The sequence below is a fragment of the Paroedura picta genome, chromosome 1, assembly GCF_049243985.1.
Source record: "Paroedura picta isolate Pp20150507F chromosome 1, Ppicta_v3.0, whole genome shotgun sequence".
Classification (NCBI taxonomy): Eukaryota; Metazoa; Chordata; class Lepidosauria; order Squamata; family Gekkonidae; genus Paroedura; species Paroedura picta.
The window spans coordinates 143,205,005-143,221,360 of NC_135369.1; the positions used below are offsets into that span (position 1 = coordinate 143,205,005).

The following is a 16,356-nucleotide window of genomic DNA, read 5'->3' on the forward strand; positions in this document are numbered from 1 at the left end:
ACAGAGGAAGAAAAAAAAGTTCTATTGGGGGGAGCCATGAGAGAAAAGGTGTTGAAAAGATAATTTGTAGAAAGTAGAGAAAGATGAACCAGTGTAGATAAATATGGGGAAGGAGATATCTTTCTCTTTGTATGATGGATATATATTGGAAACCACCCTCAGGGGAAAAACAGGAAAAAATGTTGTACCATTTCACCCCACTTCTAACAGCAAATATATATACAATTTATTTTTCAGAATTTATTCTTATAAATGGAAAGATGTATTTCTGTTACCATATTAAAGCAGCTTTTGAACAACACAGAAATATTTAGTTTCAACTTTTCTGTTTCATAGTTAGTGCCATGAACATCAAACTTCAGAAAGTAATATGGCAATGTGTTCATAATGGAATTATGGAAATACCTCGATGCATACATGGAGCTACAATGGCTCTCTAATGTATTGTATTAATCTACACCAGGTTGCCCCAATGTGGTGCTCATGTGATCTATGGCATCTGCTAATGACTTTCCTTGCATCTATGAAGCATTTTTAAAAGTGGGTGAGGCCAGGTGAGGTTCTTACCCAGAAGGGCTTCTGATTGGCCACTGGAAATCTGAACAGCTGTACAGATTAAAATACTGTGACATAGGGAACAACTGACAGGGTGGTATTGGGCTTATTCTGTCTCTTGTTTCTTCCCAGTATATTTTACAAAATTAGCCCTCTTATCCCCTGCATTTGGATTTCTTCTCTATGTCTTTGTGTGTCTGTGTCTCCACCCCCCAAGGCAGCCATTTTGTGGTTGTACCTACCACCCTGTGTCAGGATCAGAAAGGTGACCATGGGCTCAAAAACGTTGGGGATTCTGATCTATGCTAAGGAATATTCCTATTGAAACATGGACTGGTTCCTACAAAAATTAACAATGCCCCTGAACATCTTGAAGCTCCCCCATCAGAGTGCACACAGATTTCTCAGTCAAGAATACAAAATCTACCTATATAAGTGTTTATAATTTTCCTTTTGTTTACAGGAAAAGGAGAAATCAGACACCATATAGCAATACGGTTGTAATATATAATTTGACATTGGCTTTTAACTTAAAAGCTATTAGGCTTTTCATTTCAAAGGACATAAATAGTTCATATATTTGCAATTCCACTTATATGGTATAAAGGGAACATATGTAATTCCTGCTGTGAAAATCAGTTTGCACAATATCGTTATAGCTAATTTTTCACATGAACCCCAGATATGGGTCATTATTTCCACAGATTGGTGCCACATACACTGAAGAGACATCTTTCTACAAACCTGTGGGACACCTAAGTTTGCAGAAAATTCCTAAGCCTTTTTTTTTTAATTAAGAGTTAACAGAACTGTAGTCCTAGCTGAACAAGCACAGACTTACTAGTGTGGCAATGGACATTTCTGTGAATAGTAACAAACCATTTCACAAATGAAAGTTCATCACAAATTTTAGGCAATTGGTGGTTCATGAAGCAAAGTTCATGGCAGGGCAACTGGCACAAACATTTAACAAACTGTCATTTTGTTCATGGTGGTTTCTGGTGGTTCATGAACAAATACATTTCCAGACACACTCTCCACTCAATTAAAACGTTTACAAAACTTCAAAGCAACAGGGGGCAGAATTATCCAGGCATGGGAACACCAATAGGGACCCTCCAAAGTTTCATAGGCACTGCTGGCTGCCAATAATAGAGTTCTCATTTTGCTCCATAGAAGCAGAATGCTATATAAACCCCCAGAAGCAGAATGCTATAAACCCTCTATTTTGTTGGCTGTTGGCAGGTAGACACAAAGTCAGGGAACTTGTTAAAAGAAAAGCATATTCATTCATTCATTCCTGATTGTGAATGAGAACACCTCTCTCCTGCTGTGGTTTGGGTGTTAGACAGAATCAGGGCTGAGTCCCCCCATCTCTCCACTCACATTGCACAGTGGAGCTTAGCTATTGGGTACCTCAGCTGAGGACCCATATTGTATACCCTCCTGGTTGTGAACATCAATACCTTGCTAGAATTTGGGTGTTGGGTGGATTCAAAGGACTTGGCAAGGTGTTCCCTCACCATCACCTCTGCTGAATCCTCCACCACTGCAAGCCTGGCATCCCTGCTGTGGCTGAACTCCCAGTTCACCACTGACAACCAGTAGTGGGGCTTCTCCTTGGTTGGGCTTTTTTGAGACAGAGATACTGGGCTGTGGCTCCTCCTCCCTAGCCTCTTCCATCTCTGGCCATGTCTGTTGGCCTGTAGCCTCCAAACTTTTTTCTGCAGAACTCCAATTGCAGAACTTCCGCAGCATGAGCTCTGCATTCAGGAGAGCAATGCTGCCTTTTTCCCTTGGGTCACATATACAGGCCAGCTTGTACTACTCCTGCTTGCAGAGACAATGCAGCCTGGAGGTGGTGTCCATCTTTGACCTCTCTGCCAAGGTCCTGAGTCTGACTCATGGGAGAAAAACTGTCCCCTCAGGACCCAGCACCAATGCAGAGGCTGGTGCCTGGCCAAGCCCTCAAATCAGGGAGAAGAGTTGCCCCAGGATGGCTCTGTGTGCACTTCTCCCCACAACTAGCACCCTTTGCCTTCATTTTCACCTTCATGGTACAGAGGTGTTCACACTTAGGAGGGGTAGGATGCTATAAATGTGGGAAACCTTTTTGGGGGGTCCATAACTGAGACCCCAAAAATGTAATATGTCCTCAACTTAGAAAGATTGTAGAGAAGCAAGCAGAAGGGTGAGGTTCCCAGTGTGTTTGGGGTATATAGCTTGCCAGGGGTCCATTCTATAAACTACTGAACTTTCATCTGTAATTTCTGCCATTTCCCCAGAAAGCACTTTCCTGGGGGAACTTTATTTGGATGGCTGTGTAACTCAAGCCCTGTAAATTTAATCCTCACCAGACTTGAAGGGCAGGTAGAGGAAAGTCAGCTGGAGAACCTCTGCAAGTCTCTAGCATGCTGGGGTGGGGTTTTCTACTGTATCACAATCCTTACACACTGACCAGTTTGTTTGGCATCAAAAATGTGTGACAGTTCATTGTTTGTGGACCAGACATGGCATGAACCATGAAACAAACTGCATTTTCCCAGTTTGTGCCACTCCCTAGCCATAACAAACTGGTGGTCCCCTTGCCAGGTAGCTCTGGGTGTGACCCCACATTTGAATTCAGGTGCAATAGGATTCGGGTTCAATAGGATTGTACCTGATGATCTGCCCAACTCATGTTGGAGACACTGGATAGTGGTGGGTGCATGTAAAGGAGTTAGGGGAAGTCACTGTCCCCACAATCCAGGTAGATAGAGGCTGCAATGCTACAGACAGATGTGGAGGAGGAGCTGCCTACCCCCATGAGTCATGCATGAGGAGGTGGCCGTATTCAAGGTGGGTGGACTAACTAGCAAATGGGCCTTCCTGTTAGGGAATGGCCAAAAAAGTCTTGGGGGGAGGTAATTTGATATTGCTTTTAAACACTGCTGTTTTCTTAATTTTTTTCTCATCAAAGCAACATGTAAAACTGTCCAAAACTTTATACTGGTACAAAAAAAGCTTGGAAATAAGGAGGTGTGCTATTATGAGTTTGGGATTTAGTAATTCAGTCTCACAGGCTTAATTTTTGTCAGCTGCACAAGCAACATTGACACGAATGGGACTCCAAACAAGTTGTACACTAGAATGTCTCTCTCACTACAGACAGACCGTATGTTAGGATGACAGTGGAATTAATTTCCAGTTATTTTGTAAAATAAAATTTAATCATTATGTCTTTCAGATGTATGGCATTCTATAACCACAGCCTGTATACCAATCTAATAATGCAATGGAAGCGACTGCAGAACAACATTCTTGTGTATTATAAAATCAATCCTACCTTTCCGTGTCTGATGCGGAGCCTTTCCTAGTTTGTTTTTGGGTGCTATATCTTTCCACCTTTCTGGCCTGTCTGTGAAATGAGATGCCAAAAAAGAAAGAAAAAGTATTATAGGAAATATATTGCAAAATTTTTAAAAAATCCTGCTGGTAGATAGAAGAGTGAAAACTAATTTTATGAACAGTTAGTGAATAAAAGCTTAGAATAAAAGTTGAAGTTCTCACTTAGTCCCATTATGCACGGCCGCCAAAACGGCGATTTCGGGTCACATGGGAAACGCGGAGGGGGAAGACGTGAAGCACACCGGTTATGCACAGGACGGGGCGCGACGGCGGCAAAACCCAGAGTATGCACGCGGCGATCCCAGTGCCGCTTCTGGTTGTGCCCCGGTCACCCGGAAGCTGTGCTTTCTTCCGCGTTTTGCTAACACGGATTTTTCAGCGGCATGCACCGCAGCTGCGGCCAGTTGCAGCTGGAACCGTGCATTATCCGTGATTTTAGTCGCCGCCATTCCACCCCTAATGTGCGTTATTTCCCCTGTGCATAATGGGTCTTAGAGGGAAACAATGGATAGCCGACTTCATTTGACATGGCTACTTGCCACATTTTATAACTACTCATTCTTGATAGGTAAGGAAGTATCCAAAAAAATTCTAGAATTCTCTGAAGAGCAAATTCTGTTATTTAAGGTCTAGCAATAAAGAAATTATATATCTTTAGGTTAAAATCTGCAGGACTGCATTATGCCTACCAATCACATTAAATAACATTTTCATTTATCTGAGATTGTAAATTTTAAATTTTCCAGTTTTTAAATTCATCAATCATATAATTTTCATGATTTCTCAGCTAATTCATGAAGGGTTGAAGTACACATTTCTCTATTTGGTCAAATAGTACAATGTGCTTGGACTAATACATTTTGGAGTTTGTACCACAGAACATACCCAAATTAACTATATTGTAAATATGGATAGTCCTTTTACAGTGCAATCCTATTTATTATGATTCTTCCAGAAACTTCTTGCTGTTGCTCAGATGTGGGATTGAAATATTCATTTGCATAGACAACCCAAGATCCATTCTGAAAGAATCTGATGATTTTGGGGAAAATTGAGCTGTTAACCAATAAAATCTTTGCATTTTCTCTCTGGAAGTTTGGTAGTGGGACATAGTGTAGGACATTGACGGTTTGACTGAGAGACACTGATCTTTTTTTCCCTTTTGCCTTCACTTCTTCCTCTTCTTAATCACTTCTTCCAAACTATTATTTTGGTTTCTGTGAAACCTGGGGTACAAAAACCAGCAGCTATTTATCCTCTTGACCGGGGGTCGTCAACCCCCGGTCCGCGGCCCGCTATCAGGCCATGAAGGCCTCGGTGACGGGCCACCACGCCTGCCTCTCCCCCCCACAGAGAGAAGCTCACCAGGCCACGAGAGAAGCGGCTGCCAAAGCGGCTGCTTCACTCGCAGCCCAGCTAGTTTTCTGCTGTGAGGGGCGGAAGAGGCAGGCGCAGCCGCCAGCACGCCGGCGGGCACAAATGCACATGCGCGGAGTTCCTGCACATGCGCGTTAGCGCCCTCTGGTGGTCAAAACACACATATGCGGCAGCTCTGCGCATGCGTGTTTTCACCACCAGGGGGTGCTAACGCGCATGCACGGTGCCCGGGCCGCTGGCTCTTTGCCACCACCGAAGGTGGTCCTCAAGCTTAAAAAGGTTGGGGACCGATACTCTTGACTATTCTGTATTTGTTGGGGGGGGGCTGGATGGGAGAGCCTGTGATGATGGAGCATTTCCCACCCTCGGCTTATATGCAAGTCAATATGTTTGCCCACATTATGTGGTAAAATTAGGTGCCTTGGCTTGTATGTGGGTAGGCCTATATGCGAGTATATACAGTAAGCTTGATGAAACATTCAAATTTCCAAATTCATCTGCTTGTCATCCAATTGAAATCTTGCTTAGTAGGTCGATAACATTCCTGTAGCCCAGGAAATTGTTTTTCTGTAGTTATGCTTCCCAGCAAAATTCAAGTGTACATTTTACTGACTATTTTAAGTGCTACATTTTTTTCAGATTTCACAGAATCTACAGCATGCATTGGTATTCAGAAACCATATTTAAACTAGTTTGCCATAGGTCCATTATAATGGCCAGTAATCTGGATAAATTGATCTGACAGTTAAAAGAAAACAGGCAACCCTCACCTCACTTTCTTTATTTTCAAGCAACAACATCCAGGGTACACACCCGCTCCTGAAGAATGGCATGCAAAGTTTGAAACCTTGCAACACTTTTGACAAAGAAACATTGTCTGCTTGTTTCATATTCATCAGAGAATCATAATGTTCTAGGCTATCAAATAGGAGCTCACATTGGCATCCGAAGCAGAATTACACCTTCTGAGACTTTCAATGAACTTAGAAAAGTGTAACTTTGCTTAGGATGCAGGATTCCAGCATAGTGATAGGGATTTGTTGGGTAACAAAAACAGGCATGGCTAGCTATTTCTGATTCCTTGTCCTTCAGCTCAGCTCTATTTTGGTTTTACCTTGTTCAGCCCACTTTGGGTTTGAAATATGCCCCAGAACCTTTGTTTCCTGAACAAGTCATGCAGTCATTTACAGCACTTCAGGAAATTCTATAATCTCCTTTTTGAACATTTTTATTGGGAAACTTAGGGTATACGCTAAAGCTTACTTTACTCCCTTATATTTTTCCCATTACCCAACAGAAATTTCAGGTGGCTTTCCTGGCAGTTGTCTCATAACTATCTATACTTTGACAAATGTTTTAGAATAGCAGCCCTTAGATAATGACTCTACACATTACAGATGTCCTGGGTAAAAGTATGAACACAGCTAGTCCATGAACTCAAATGAATTTTCCTGCGAGTTCATCTGCAGATGCCAAAATGATCTGGTACTGTTTAGAAATAGTCAGTGTAGCTTTCCTGGATTCACAGGAGCTGTATACATATTTTCTTAAATGTGTTTAGTATATTTAAAGGAAATGGAAAACCATATTAAGTAAACCAGGTATGGTAAAGTACAGAGCTTGGAAGTATGGTTTTTTAAATATTATTTAATATTTTATATACAGGGAATTTGGAGACAATTTAGCAAGGATACCTCTGTGTTGTTTCCGGATTAGCACTTAGGTGGTTTAAACAGTCTTGTTTTGGAATGCAAGACTCCATCGCTGTTCTTCACAGGTTTTGGAAACATGGGAGTGAAATTTCGATAGAATGGACAAAAACAGACAGAAACAAAGAGATGGTCACGTGCAGCGAAGATGGTCACATGCAATCATGTAATCCTTATGACTTATATGAATCAATAATAGTTTGGTGATAAACCATGATTCTCTTTCCTTTTCAGTGTTTCATACTGAGGGCTGTTGTTTTAACAAAAACTATGATAAAATGGAACACTTCATACAGATTAAGATAGAAACAGTGACACATTTCACTGTAGTTAGTAACAGTTTCAGAATTTCTGCTTTGTTTTCTAATATACTTTAACCTGTCCTTGGAAATGAATGGGATTTTGTAGGAGTAGTATTTGGCAGAATTCGGTTTGTATAAACAAACCTTTGTAAAAAAATTTTTATGGTGCCTTACATTGTATTTAATAGGTAGCTGTATCTCAGGTGAGTTTACACATTTAAAAATGGACCCTAATTTCATGATTTTTTCACAACCTCCATCAACACAAATTTAAGAAAAAAAAATGATCTCCGTATTTCGACCACATACCAACAGCCATTGCCAGCATTTTTCCAATAGGGGGACATATCTGATCAAGTACCAGAGAGGTGTTTGCAAAAATATGTCACATTAATAAGCCAAAAACATTTCTGACCTTAAGGATCAAACACTAACTGGAAGAAGATATTGTGATATTTTGACCCAGTTGAATAAAAAACTCCTTTAGAATGGGTTCAGCAAAAATGTTCACCTATTCAATACCTTATTAGAACAGAAGACACCATATACTACATGTCTCTTTTTCATTAATTCTTTTGTGAGAGAACTGTTTTCATCAGACACTAGCTATTTATGTGAGAGAGACAAGATGTCCTGGCAAGTCATACGCTATGAGTTATTAAACTTGATCATTTCCTTGGGTTATGTGGAGTGAATTACGCACTCTTCCTCTCAGTATTTTAGAATGCCATGCCTAAATTTGGTCACAAAAGAGAGCAGCAATCCCTATCTACTATCACAATAAGTAATCTAAAGATGAAACAACTGACTAAAGTTAATATAATCTGAGTGGGAATTTAACCTGCCTATGATGGTCCAGATTAACAGAATATTACTTCAGAAAACCTGTACAAATTGTAATAAGGACACTGTAAATACATTTAAGGACATTGTAAATACATTTGCAGCTGGTTTGACCAAAGAAAATAATTTTACTTATCATATGAATTCTATCTCCTCATTTCCTTTGTTCAACATTCAGTTATTTATTTTGTGATACAAAAATCCTTCAAGGAAAGGATAAAGAAGCAGTGGACTAATGAAAGCCTGACATGAAACTTTATTGTTTGAGTACAAGTGAGGAGTCATAAAATATATATGAAATGTTCTCCATTTCTCAATTGTGGAATTGGTGGATGTTATCTACTGATAAATGGGAAAGGTAAAGCAGATGCTAGAACAGCAGCAAATAAAAAGAAAGCAGGACTAACAAGAGGAGTCAGTTAATTATGATAACTAGTTACTAATTTAAATAGCATCTAGACAAATGAGGGTGGCCAAAATTCCTATATACAAAATCATTCAGATTGACACAAATCCAAGAACATGCGTTCAAGCTTAAATTTGAGGATAAAAAATATTTTTGGTGTTTTCAGTGGTTGATTACAGCAATACTTTTCCAGTGATCAGATTTTAGAGTTTTGGAAGTTCCATACTCTTGGTTTAAGTACAAAATTACATTGCCATCCTGTTCTTAACCAGAGTTATATTTTTCTGTGATCATTGAAGTCAATGGACTTAGAAGCATATAACTGCTTTGGATGGCACTGTTAATTTATTGGATGCAAGACAATAATTGCAATGATAGCTTCATTAACTATTTCATTGCCAATGATAACAAAGGGATTTGAACTAAACAGGCTTAGTTTAAACACTGTTACATGGAGATGGAACAGGTATACTGTTTATCAATAGAAATTCAGCCAGATACTAGATACGTTTTGAGTAGATACTGGTAATGGCTGAGAAGCTTAACAAATTCTCAAAACAGAAACATTCTGCTTGTACATTTAAATCAGACTTGGTTTTACCAGATTGGGATAGATTAGCTGGCTTTCAAGAATTAGAACCTTATAGTAAATCAAATGCCCTATGATTGTATGGTTCTGCCTTCTGACCTAAGGTAGGTAATGAACTAGGGTTAAAAGTGTCTTTCCGGGCTTTAACTTGAAACATTCCATGGAACAGGCCCCTAAGTCTCCTCAAACTACTCCTCCTCAAACTACTCAAACTACTGCAAACAACTACTCAAATACATATAACGTTTGGGAATTCCAACCCCAACCCAGTGTTTAATTTTTTGTTTTCCTATATCTTAAACCCATTGGCCACAATCCATTATTGGGGTCAGAGCTTTAGGATTCCAATGGACTTAAGCACACTTAACTCTGTGTTAGATTGTGGCCATTGTTTCTTCTTGTGTCGCTGAATAGGATGGACCAGAGTTCTGACTCTCTTCTATCTTTCAAATGTATCTGCCCCCTTAATCTTCTTTTTCTCTAAGGAAAATATAGAATTCCCATCAGCCTTTGTGGAAATGGTTTCTTATCAGGGTAAAATATTAAGTTTCAAACATGAACCTATACTTTTGCCTATTTTATGTTTTTAAAACAATTCTTCATAGAATTACAAAGTTTGCTCATGTTTGTATTGAAATAAGTGCGAATGTTGTAAAAGTGTGGCATACACTAAGCAAGGAAGGTAGGAAATCAAGATATTTTAAGTTATAGTTCAGTAGCTCAGTGAGTATGTTTAGCTTCAAAAATCAAACATTACAAAACATACATAGGACATGATGTTCGTAATTGAAGAACATGATGGCATCAAGATTCAAATTAAATTAAAATATATTATAAAATATAAAATAAAAAATGTAAATGAAAGACATTTACATATATCTTATTTGGCTGATCAGCATATAAAGAGAATCCAAAGCACTGGCATTGTTCAGCAAAGCTGACATCATGGTATTTTTATTTTGGAAAAGTTTAAGTATATTGATTACGCACAATATACCATCCATGATTTTTTTTTCCAGAACATAAAACTACAATCTAACTTACAGTTTGGCAAATTTGAGCCCATTGACTTAAATAAATTTGAACATGCATAACTGTGTTGGATTGTAACATCAACAAGACACCTGAAAAGAGAAGGCTGAATTCCATATCAGTATATTCTAAAACACCAGATTAAACAATGTAAAATAAGGCTGTACATTTTCAATATTTGACCACATAGATATCAGAGGTGAGGTGCTTTATAATAACTGAATGGAATCCAGGTATAAAATGTGATATCGTAGCCTGCACAAGATTCCTGGAAATTAGTTTTTTTAAATACATGCCTATAGAAACTCTGCAAGGTCATCAGGTTTGGAGGAACTGACGAGTACCTGTCATCCTCCGGAGATGCATGTTGGATATGAATCCGGGGGCTAGTGGGTCGTCTCCTATCTAGTGAGGGGGACCATCTATCTCTGCTTGGTCATTCAACAAAACAGGAAGAAAACAGAATATTTAGCGTGTGACTTGTATTTCAGTTTGGGGCGAGGAAGTAGGAAAGTACCCCAAAAAGTCAGTATTCACTTTTTATAAACAAATTTTGTCTACAGTTATTTAAACTTCAATTTGAATTTTCTTACACATGAATTTGCATAGCACACTAATGTTCTTTATCTGGTAGTATTTTAGAAAAATATTTAAATTAATAGTAACATGATTTAGACAATCGAAGGAATGATATCCTTAGTTGCAAATATCTATGTACCTGAGCATATTGTGAAATCTAATATCCATTCTTAAATTTAAATTTGAAAGGGCATTGAATTACATTGAATGGCATCTTGGTGTGGGTAGATTTTGAGCAACATGTTACACTGCTACACACACAGCATGGCTCCAAAGCAGCCCTCTTCCTCTCCCCAACAAGCTCCTGCCTACAACAAAGCAACAAGATAAATACTACTCCAAGATAGACACTTCTCCAAGTCCTCAGCAGAGGTCTTTACCTACCCTGTTACCTGAAATAATTTAAAGATGACAGAGATTAAGCCTGTGGGTTCTATAATCTGTGTTGTGCCCTTTCTAGCTGTTATCAGTTATTTTCCATGGTTATTTTCCTCAACTTTAGAGAGTTATCTTGTGTTTGCAATGGACATGCTAGGCATAGTCCATTGCAAACAGAGTCTCTATTTCTTTATCGCAGATAGGCCTTTGCAAACACTTCCTGTAATCTTTGTCCTGTATCTACTACATTATTCCTTCTGAATATAACCTACTTTCTTATCTGTGAAGCAACAATTGCTGGACCCCCACTCCCTTCAAAAAACCTTGACTGCTGCCTTGGAATCAGAGGAGAATCATGTCTGATTATAACCAAACATGAGTTACATTAATCAAAGTGTTTGTGAAGATGGCAGTAAAGAACTGGGAACTCTCTTTTTTCCTCCCCAAAACAACACACTAAAAAGCTTGTTGTTCTTGATGTAACAGATACATTAATTGATTAGCCGCAAGGCTAATCAAACGAGCTGCAAGGGAGTGGCGGGCTATAAAATCTAATAATAATAATAATAATAATAATAATAATAATTAAATAGACCAATTTCCTATGAATGTGACTGATCTCGTACACATCTTTGCTGGTGCAAACATGCATTGGAGAGAAGAAGTTGAATTCTTGCCACTGCAGAGATAAGGGTGTTTCCATGTGTAGACTTCCACTTCTGACACGTTTTAACTTTATTTTATTGTAACTTTATTTTGGCAATCTGGCATTGTGGTCCAAAATGGACAATGACTGCTCATGGATTACATGATTAAAATTAGGGAACCACAAAGTGTTATGGAAGGGTGCTCTGAACCTAGTTGTTGTGTAAGTCTATGCAAAATCAATGCTCCATTTTAAATGTATCAGCTCCCTCGAGTTGCTTTGTGGCTGTGGAGAACATGTAAAAATGCATGAAAACCTATGAAAAAAGGTAATGTTTAGTTTGGCTCATAGTGGCTCCCTGTATTCAAACATTGCTAGATATTGTGCAATTATTGCACTATAGCGATAATTTGCGACTGAATTTTCCGTTGTGGTTGAGACAATCCACTTACTATTGCTAAGAACAGTGCAATATTCAATTAGCAGATCCAGCAATACTGAATTTTATGGTATGGCTAGAACCTGAACCTAATTCTCCTAGAGCTATACTCAATACTATTTATTTCCCTATTAGTCTTGGATGCTTTTTCATGTAGGGCTTATAGTAATCTCTAGTATTTTCACTTAATCAGACAGACCCTGAGACACTCTCCCACAGTCCATCTTCTGTGCCTCCAACAATCTACTCCTGGCATAGAAATGTGGCCCAGAGGGCTAAATCAGGAAGGAAGAAATCAGCACAATAATTCCCTCTGATGGATGAGCAGAAGTACCCTTTTGCTCCCATGAGAGCAGATTTGAATCCAAGACATTCAAGGAGATACAATCCTATAATTAATTAGCCAAAGCAAAAATATGATATAAAAACCCATACATATTCCCTCAGCAGTGTAACATTTAAGCAGTGTAACATTTAAGCAAACAGTTCAGTTTACCAACTTGTACTTTTTAAGGTACCTTCTACTTCATGGATTAAGGGAGCATGCAAATTGCAGCAATCCAGAGGGGTTTAGCACTGCAAAATATGGCTAAAATCTTTCAGGTATTTTAGAAGGTTGTTAGTAGGCAGCTGCTTTTTGTTTCTAAGCCAAATGTTAGGGGGGGGGATATAAGGCACCAGTGCACTCAAAGCCATTAATATGCTGATATCATGTATAAACATTAACAGAAATAGAAAAGACAATTGCTTATAATCATGAATTATAAGATTTGAACTCATGATCTTACTCCACTATGTTTTATTGGTATGTAACATATGATACAAACCAAATTTTGAAAAGCAAAAAAAGACGACATATGTCCTGAATGACTACTTCAGACAAGAGATCACTATGACAAATATTACTTAAGTGGCGTTACTAATGAGGGGGATCACCTCCCTGCCTATGCCCCCAAAAGAGCTCTGCACTCCACTGCCACCAACCAGCTAAGGATCCATGGGCCTAAAGAAGTCCACCTGGTCTCAACCAGGGCCAGAGCATTATCTGTCCTGGCTGCCACCTGGTGGAATGAGCCCCCGGAGGAGATCAGGGCCCTGATGGAGCTTAAACAGTTCCTCAGGGCCTGCAAAAAAGGAGCTCTTCCGCCAGGCATTTGGTTGAGACCAGACATAATCAACAGCGACTGAAAGGCCCCTGCTCCCCCCCTGCCCCCCCTCAGAATTCCACCAATATGATCTGGACCTGTTTGTATTGTTGCACTGTTGTATTGTCTATATATATTGTATATATATTGTATATATTGTTTATACTGTTACATTGTTATATGGTTACAACCTTTAGTTATTATTGTAAAGTTATTCACATGTTTATAGACTGTTTTATGTATTGTTGTTTGTTCTTATGTAAACCACCCTGAGCCTCCGGGGAGGGTGGTATATAAATATAATAAATAAATAATAAATAAAAGAGGACATTTTAATCAGTTTTTAGAAAAAGAACCCAAAAGAGGATGGTCACCAAAAAAAGAAGAAGAAGACATGTACTCTAGAAAGAGGACACCAGGTAAAGCTACATTTTGGGATCCTTTGTTTTGGAATTTCATTCCCAGCTGAGCCTCTTGTGCAAGGTCACCTAGGTGCAAGCAGATCATAATAAACTAGTGGCATAAAGGAGATCACTGTTTAAAAATCCCCCTCCCCCAAAAAAGCCATCATCATGTTCTATAAAACAGGACATCATACTGAATGTGTTATGCTCAATAAAACAGATTAATTAATTAGGAGTCCACCATTTTTAATAGTGTAAACCTAAAAATACAATGCACACATGTATTTAGAAACATGTGCCTAGAATAGGCACATTTATCAGAGAGCTAAGAGTGGATGTAGTTTGCAGTTGAATAGTTACTGCACAGCAAACCTGTTGGTTGCTATGGGATGTGTAGAATAAGCCTAGACAGAAGTCTGGAACATATACAGATTGTGATTTAAATAGTTCCCTCAGATGAAACTGAGAGTTGATGATCTTGACTTTCCTTGAGAAAGAAAGAAAGAAAGAAAGAAAGAAAGAAAGAAAGAAAGAAAGAAAGAAAGAAAGAAAGAAAGAAAGAAAGAAAGAAAGAAAACATAATTTGGTGGTCCAGCTCCTAACAGGATGGGAAGTAAGGTAATAAAAGAACAGTTTTCCAATTTCCCATATTGTTTTGGGAAACTCTTCAAATTTCAGATCTTCCTGCTGTAGTTTGAACTGGGAGCTCTATGGGAAATCACTGGGGAGAGGAGACATGTCCCTTCCTACAACACAATAAAATCCTAGTGCTCAGGTCTTCAACTTCCATATGCATGGTACCTGTTTTGAATCATGACAGCAGAGTATGTAGAGAAATTACTTACTACACATTAAGAGGCAGTAAACCTGTAACTACTACTCCTAGGAAGCAGTATCGGAGGAAGGTCATGGTCTTTTCCCCAGTTCTTGGCCCTCAAGAATAACAAGTTAGCCATTGTGTGAAAATCTTATCCAGCTGGGCTCTTCTTACATCCTTATGAGAAGGAGTTGTTTTTTCCTCTCCTTCCCCATGCTGTATATTACAGTTTGAGAGAACTAACTGGAGAGGATGCATGCTGCATTGTATGCATTCCTCAGTTGATCCCCATTCCAGGAGCCCATAAACTGTTAGGAGTGATTAATGCACTTCCATTTGTATTTCCATTGTCTACAGCAACAACACCAATGCATTTATTTACTTATCCTTTATAGTAAGACAGTCAGTTCAGCATGTTCAGCCAAGTGCTGACTGCTATCTGCACCAACCCAATGCCATATATAGTAACAGAGGGAGGCATTCCATGATGTTTTTAAAGGGGAGACAAGACTGGTGCCAATGCCATCATTCCACATGAGAGTACAAGAACATAGGCACATTAAAGTTCCTACAGCACAGAGGCACTTAGACTAATGAAGTTGGATTTATGTGTCGTATAAAAGAGATTTTGCAGTCAAGCTAAAGACCCTGTGCTAACCCTGTAGAATACCTACGATCTAATCGAATAGCTTTTGCAGCTTGTCAAATGTCAAGTAAAATGATTAAACATGGTTTAGGTATCAGCACTGCTTCCAAAATCACTCTCCTCATCTCAGTCTTATCATCACAACAACCCTGTGAGGTAACTTGAGATGAGAATGTGTAACTGGCCCAAGGTAAGTTTTAATGGCAATGAGGAATTGAACCTGTGTTACAAATGGAGCCCTACCCCTAAATGGTACCAGACCCAGGATTAAACCAGTGACAACCAGATCCTTGGGACTGTATTCTATGGTGCTAGAATCGTAGTGGGGGGTTTAAACCCCCAATTTATTTAGTTATTAAATTTCAGATTTTTCTGCCTACCCAGGCCTTTTTCCAGGTTTGTAGAAATACATGTCTTGGAGTCCATGGCTCCCATTTCCTGATTTAAATATTCACAAATTTGGCCATGTCAAGAATAGGTTATACTGATGATGTATATGAAGTGTATATGTATATGAGTCCACATAATTCTGTTTTGCAGCCAACTGGAATTGTGTTGAATTCTGCAAAATAACTTCATGAAAGAAACTTAAGAGTTTTTATCTATAAGTTTGTAAAGGAGGAACCATATTTATCATAAAATATATATCATACAACATGTTAATGTTATTATTTATAATTATCTTTAGATGAGTAAACAAAGATTGTACAGATAGTCAGGGTCCCACAAAATTGTGATTACCTTGTTATGCTACATACCCAAATGGCAATGCTAGTTAAAGGATCAGTAGAGTAGCTCATACCCCTCACCTTCACCACAAACCACATTAGATAGCACATGTTCTGATATACCATGTGCTCAAATTTAGCTATTAGATCCCCTATCCCCCCCCAGGAGCTTATGTTAGCATAACTGCTCTCCCCCTTTCTATTTTAGCCTCACAATAATCTGGTGAGGTAAATGGGGCAGAGGGTATAAACGGCCAAAAGTCACCTGTTGAGCTTCATAGTAAAGTGGTATTTGAATCCAGGTCTATCTAATCCTAGAACATCAGTTCCCAGACATTAGTTAGACATGAGCAACTATTATTCAGCTTGCATCT

At 38.9% G+C, this 16,356-nt stretch overlaps 1 protein-coding gene across 49 annotated transcripts in view; it reads right to left on the reverse strand.

The window, feature by feature from the left end:
• Nucleotides 1-16,356, reverse strand: part of RIMS1 (regulating synaptic membrane exocytosis 1) — a 354,394-nt gene that overhangs the window by 98,630 nt on the left and 239,408 nt on the right. For 28 of the 49 annotated variants that reach the window (XR_013226078.1, XM_077307073.1, XM_077306856.1 and 25 more), the window contains 3 exons: nt 10,545-10,628; nt 7,014-7,088; nt 3,881-3,952 (listed from right to left, as the gene is read on the reverse strand). Coding sequence is in view for 48 of the 49 variants with exons in the window: in XM_077307073.1 (XP_077163188.1) it covers nt 3,881-3,952; nt 7,014-7,088; nt 10,545-10,628 (231 nt within the window). In the remaining variant the exon portion in view is untranslated. The remainder of the gene's footprint in view (nt 1-3,880; nt 3,953-7,013; nt 7,089-10,544; nt 10,629-16,356) is intronic. The other 21 variants (XM_077307133.1, XM_077307242.1, XM_077307123.1 and 18 more) reach the window with 2 other exon arrangements.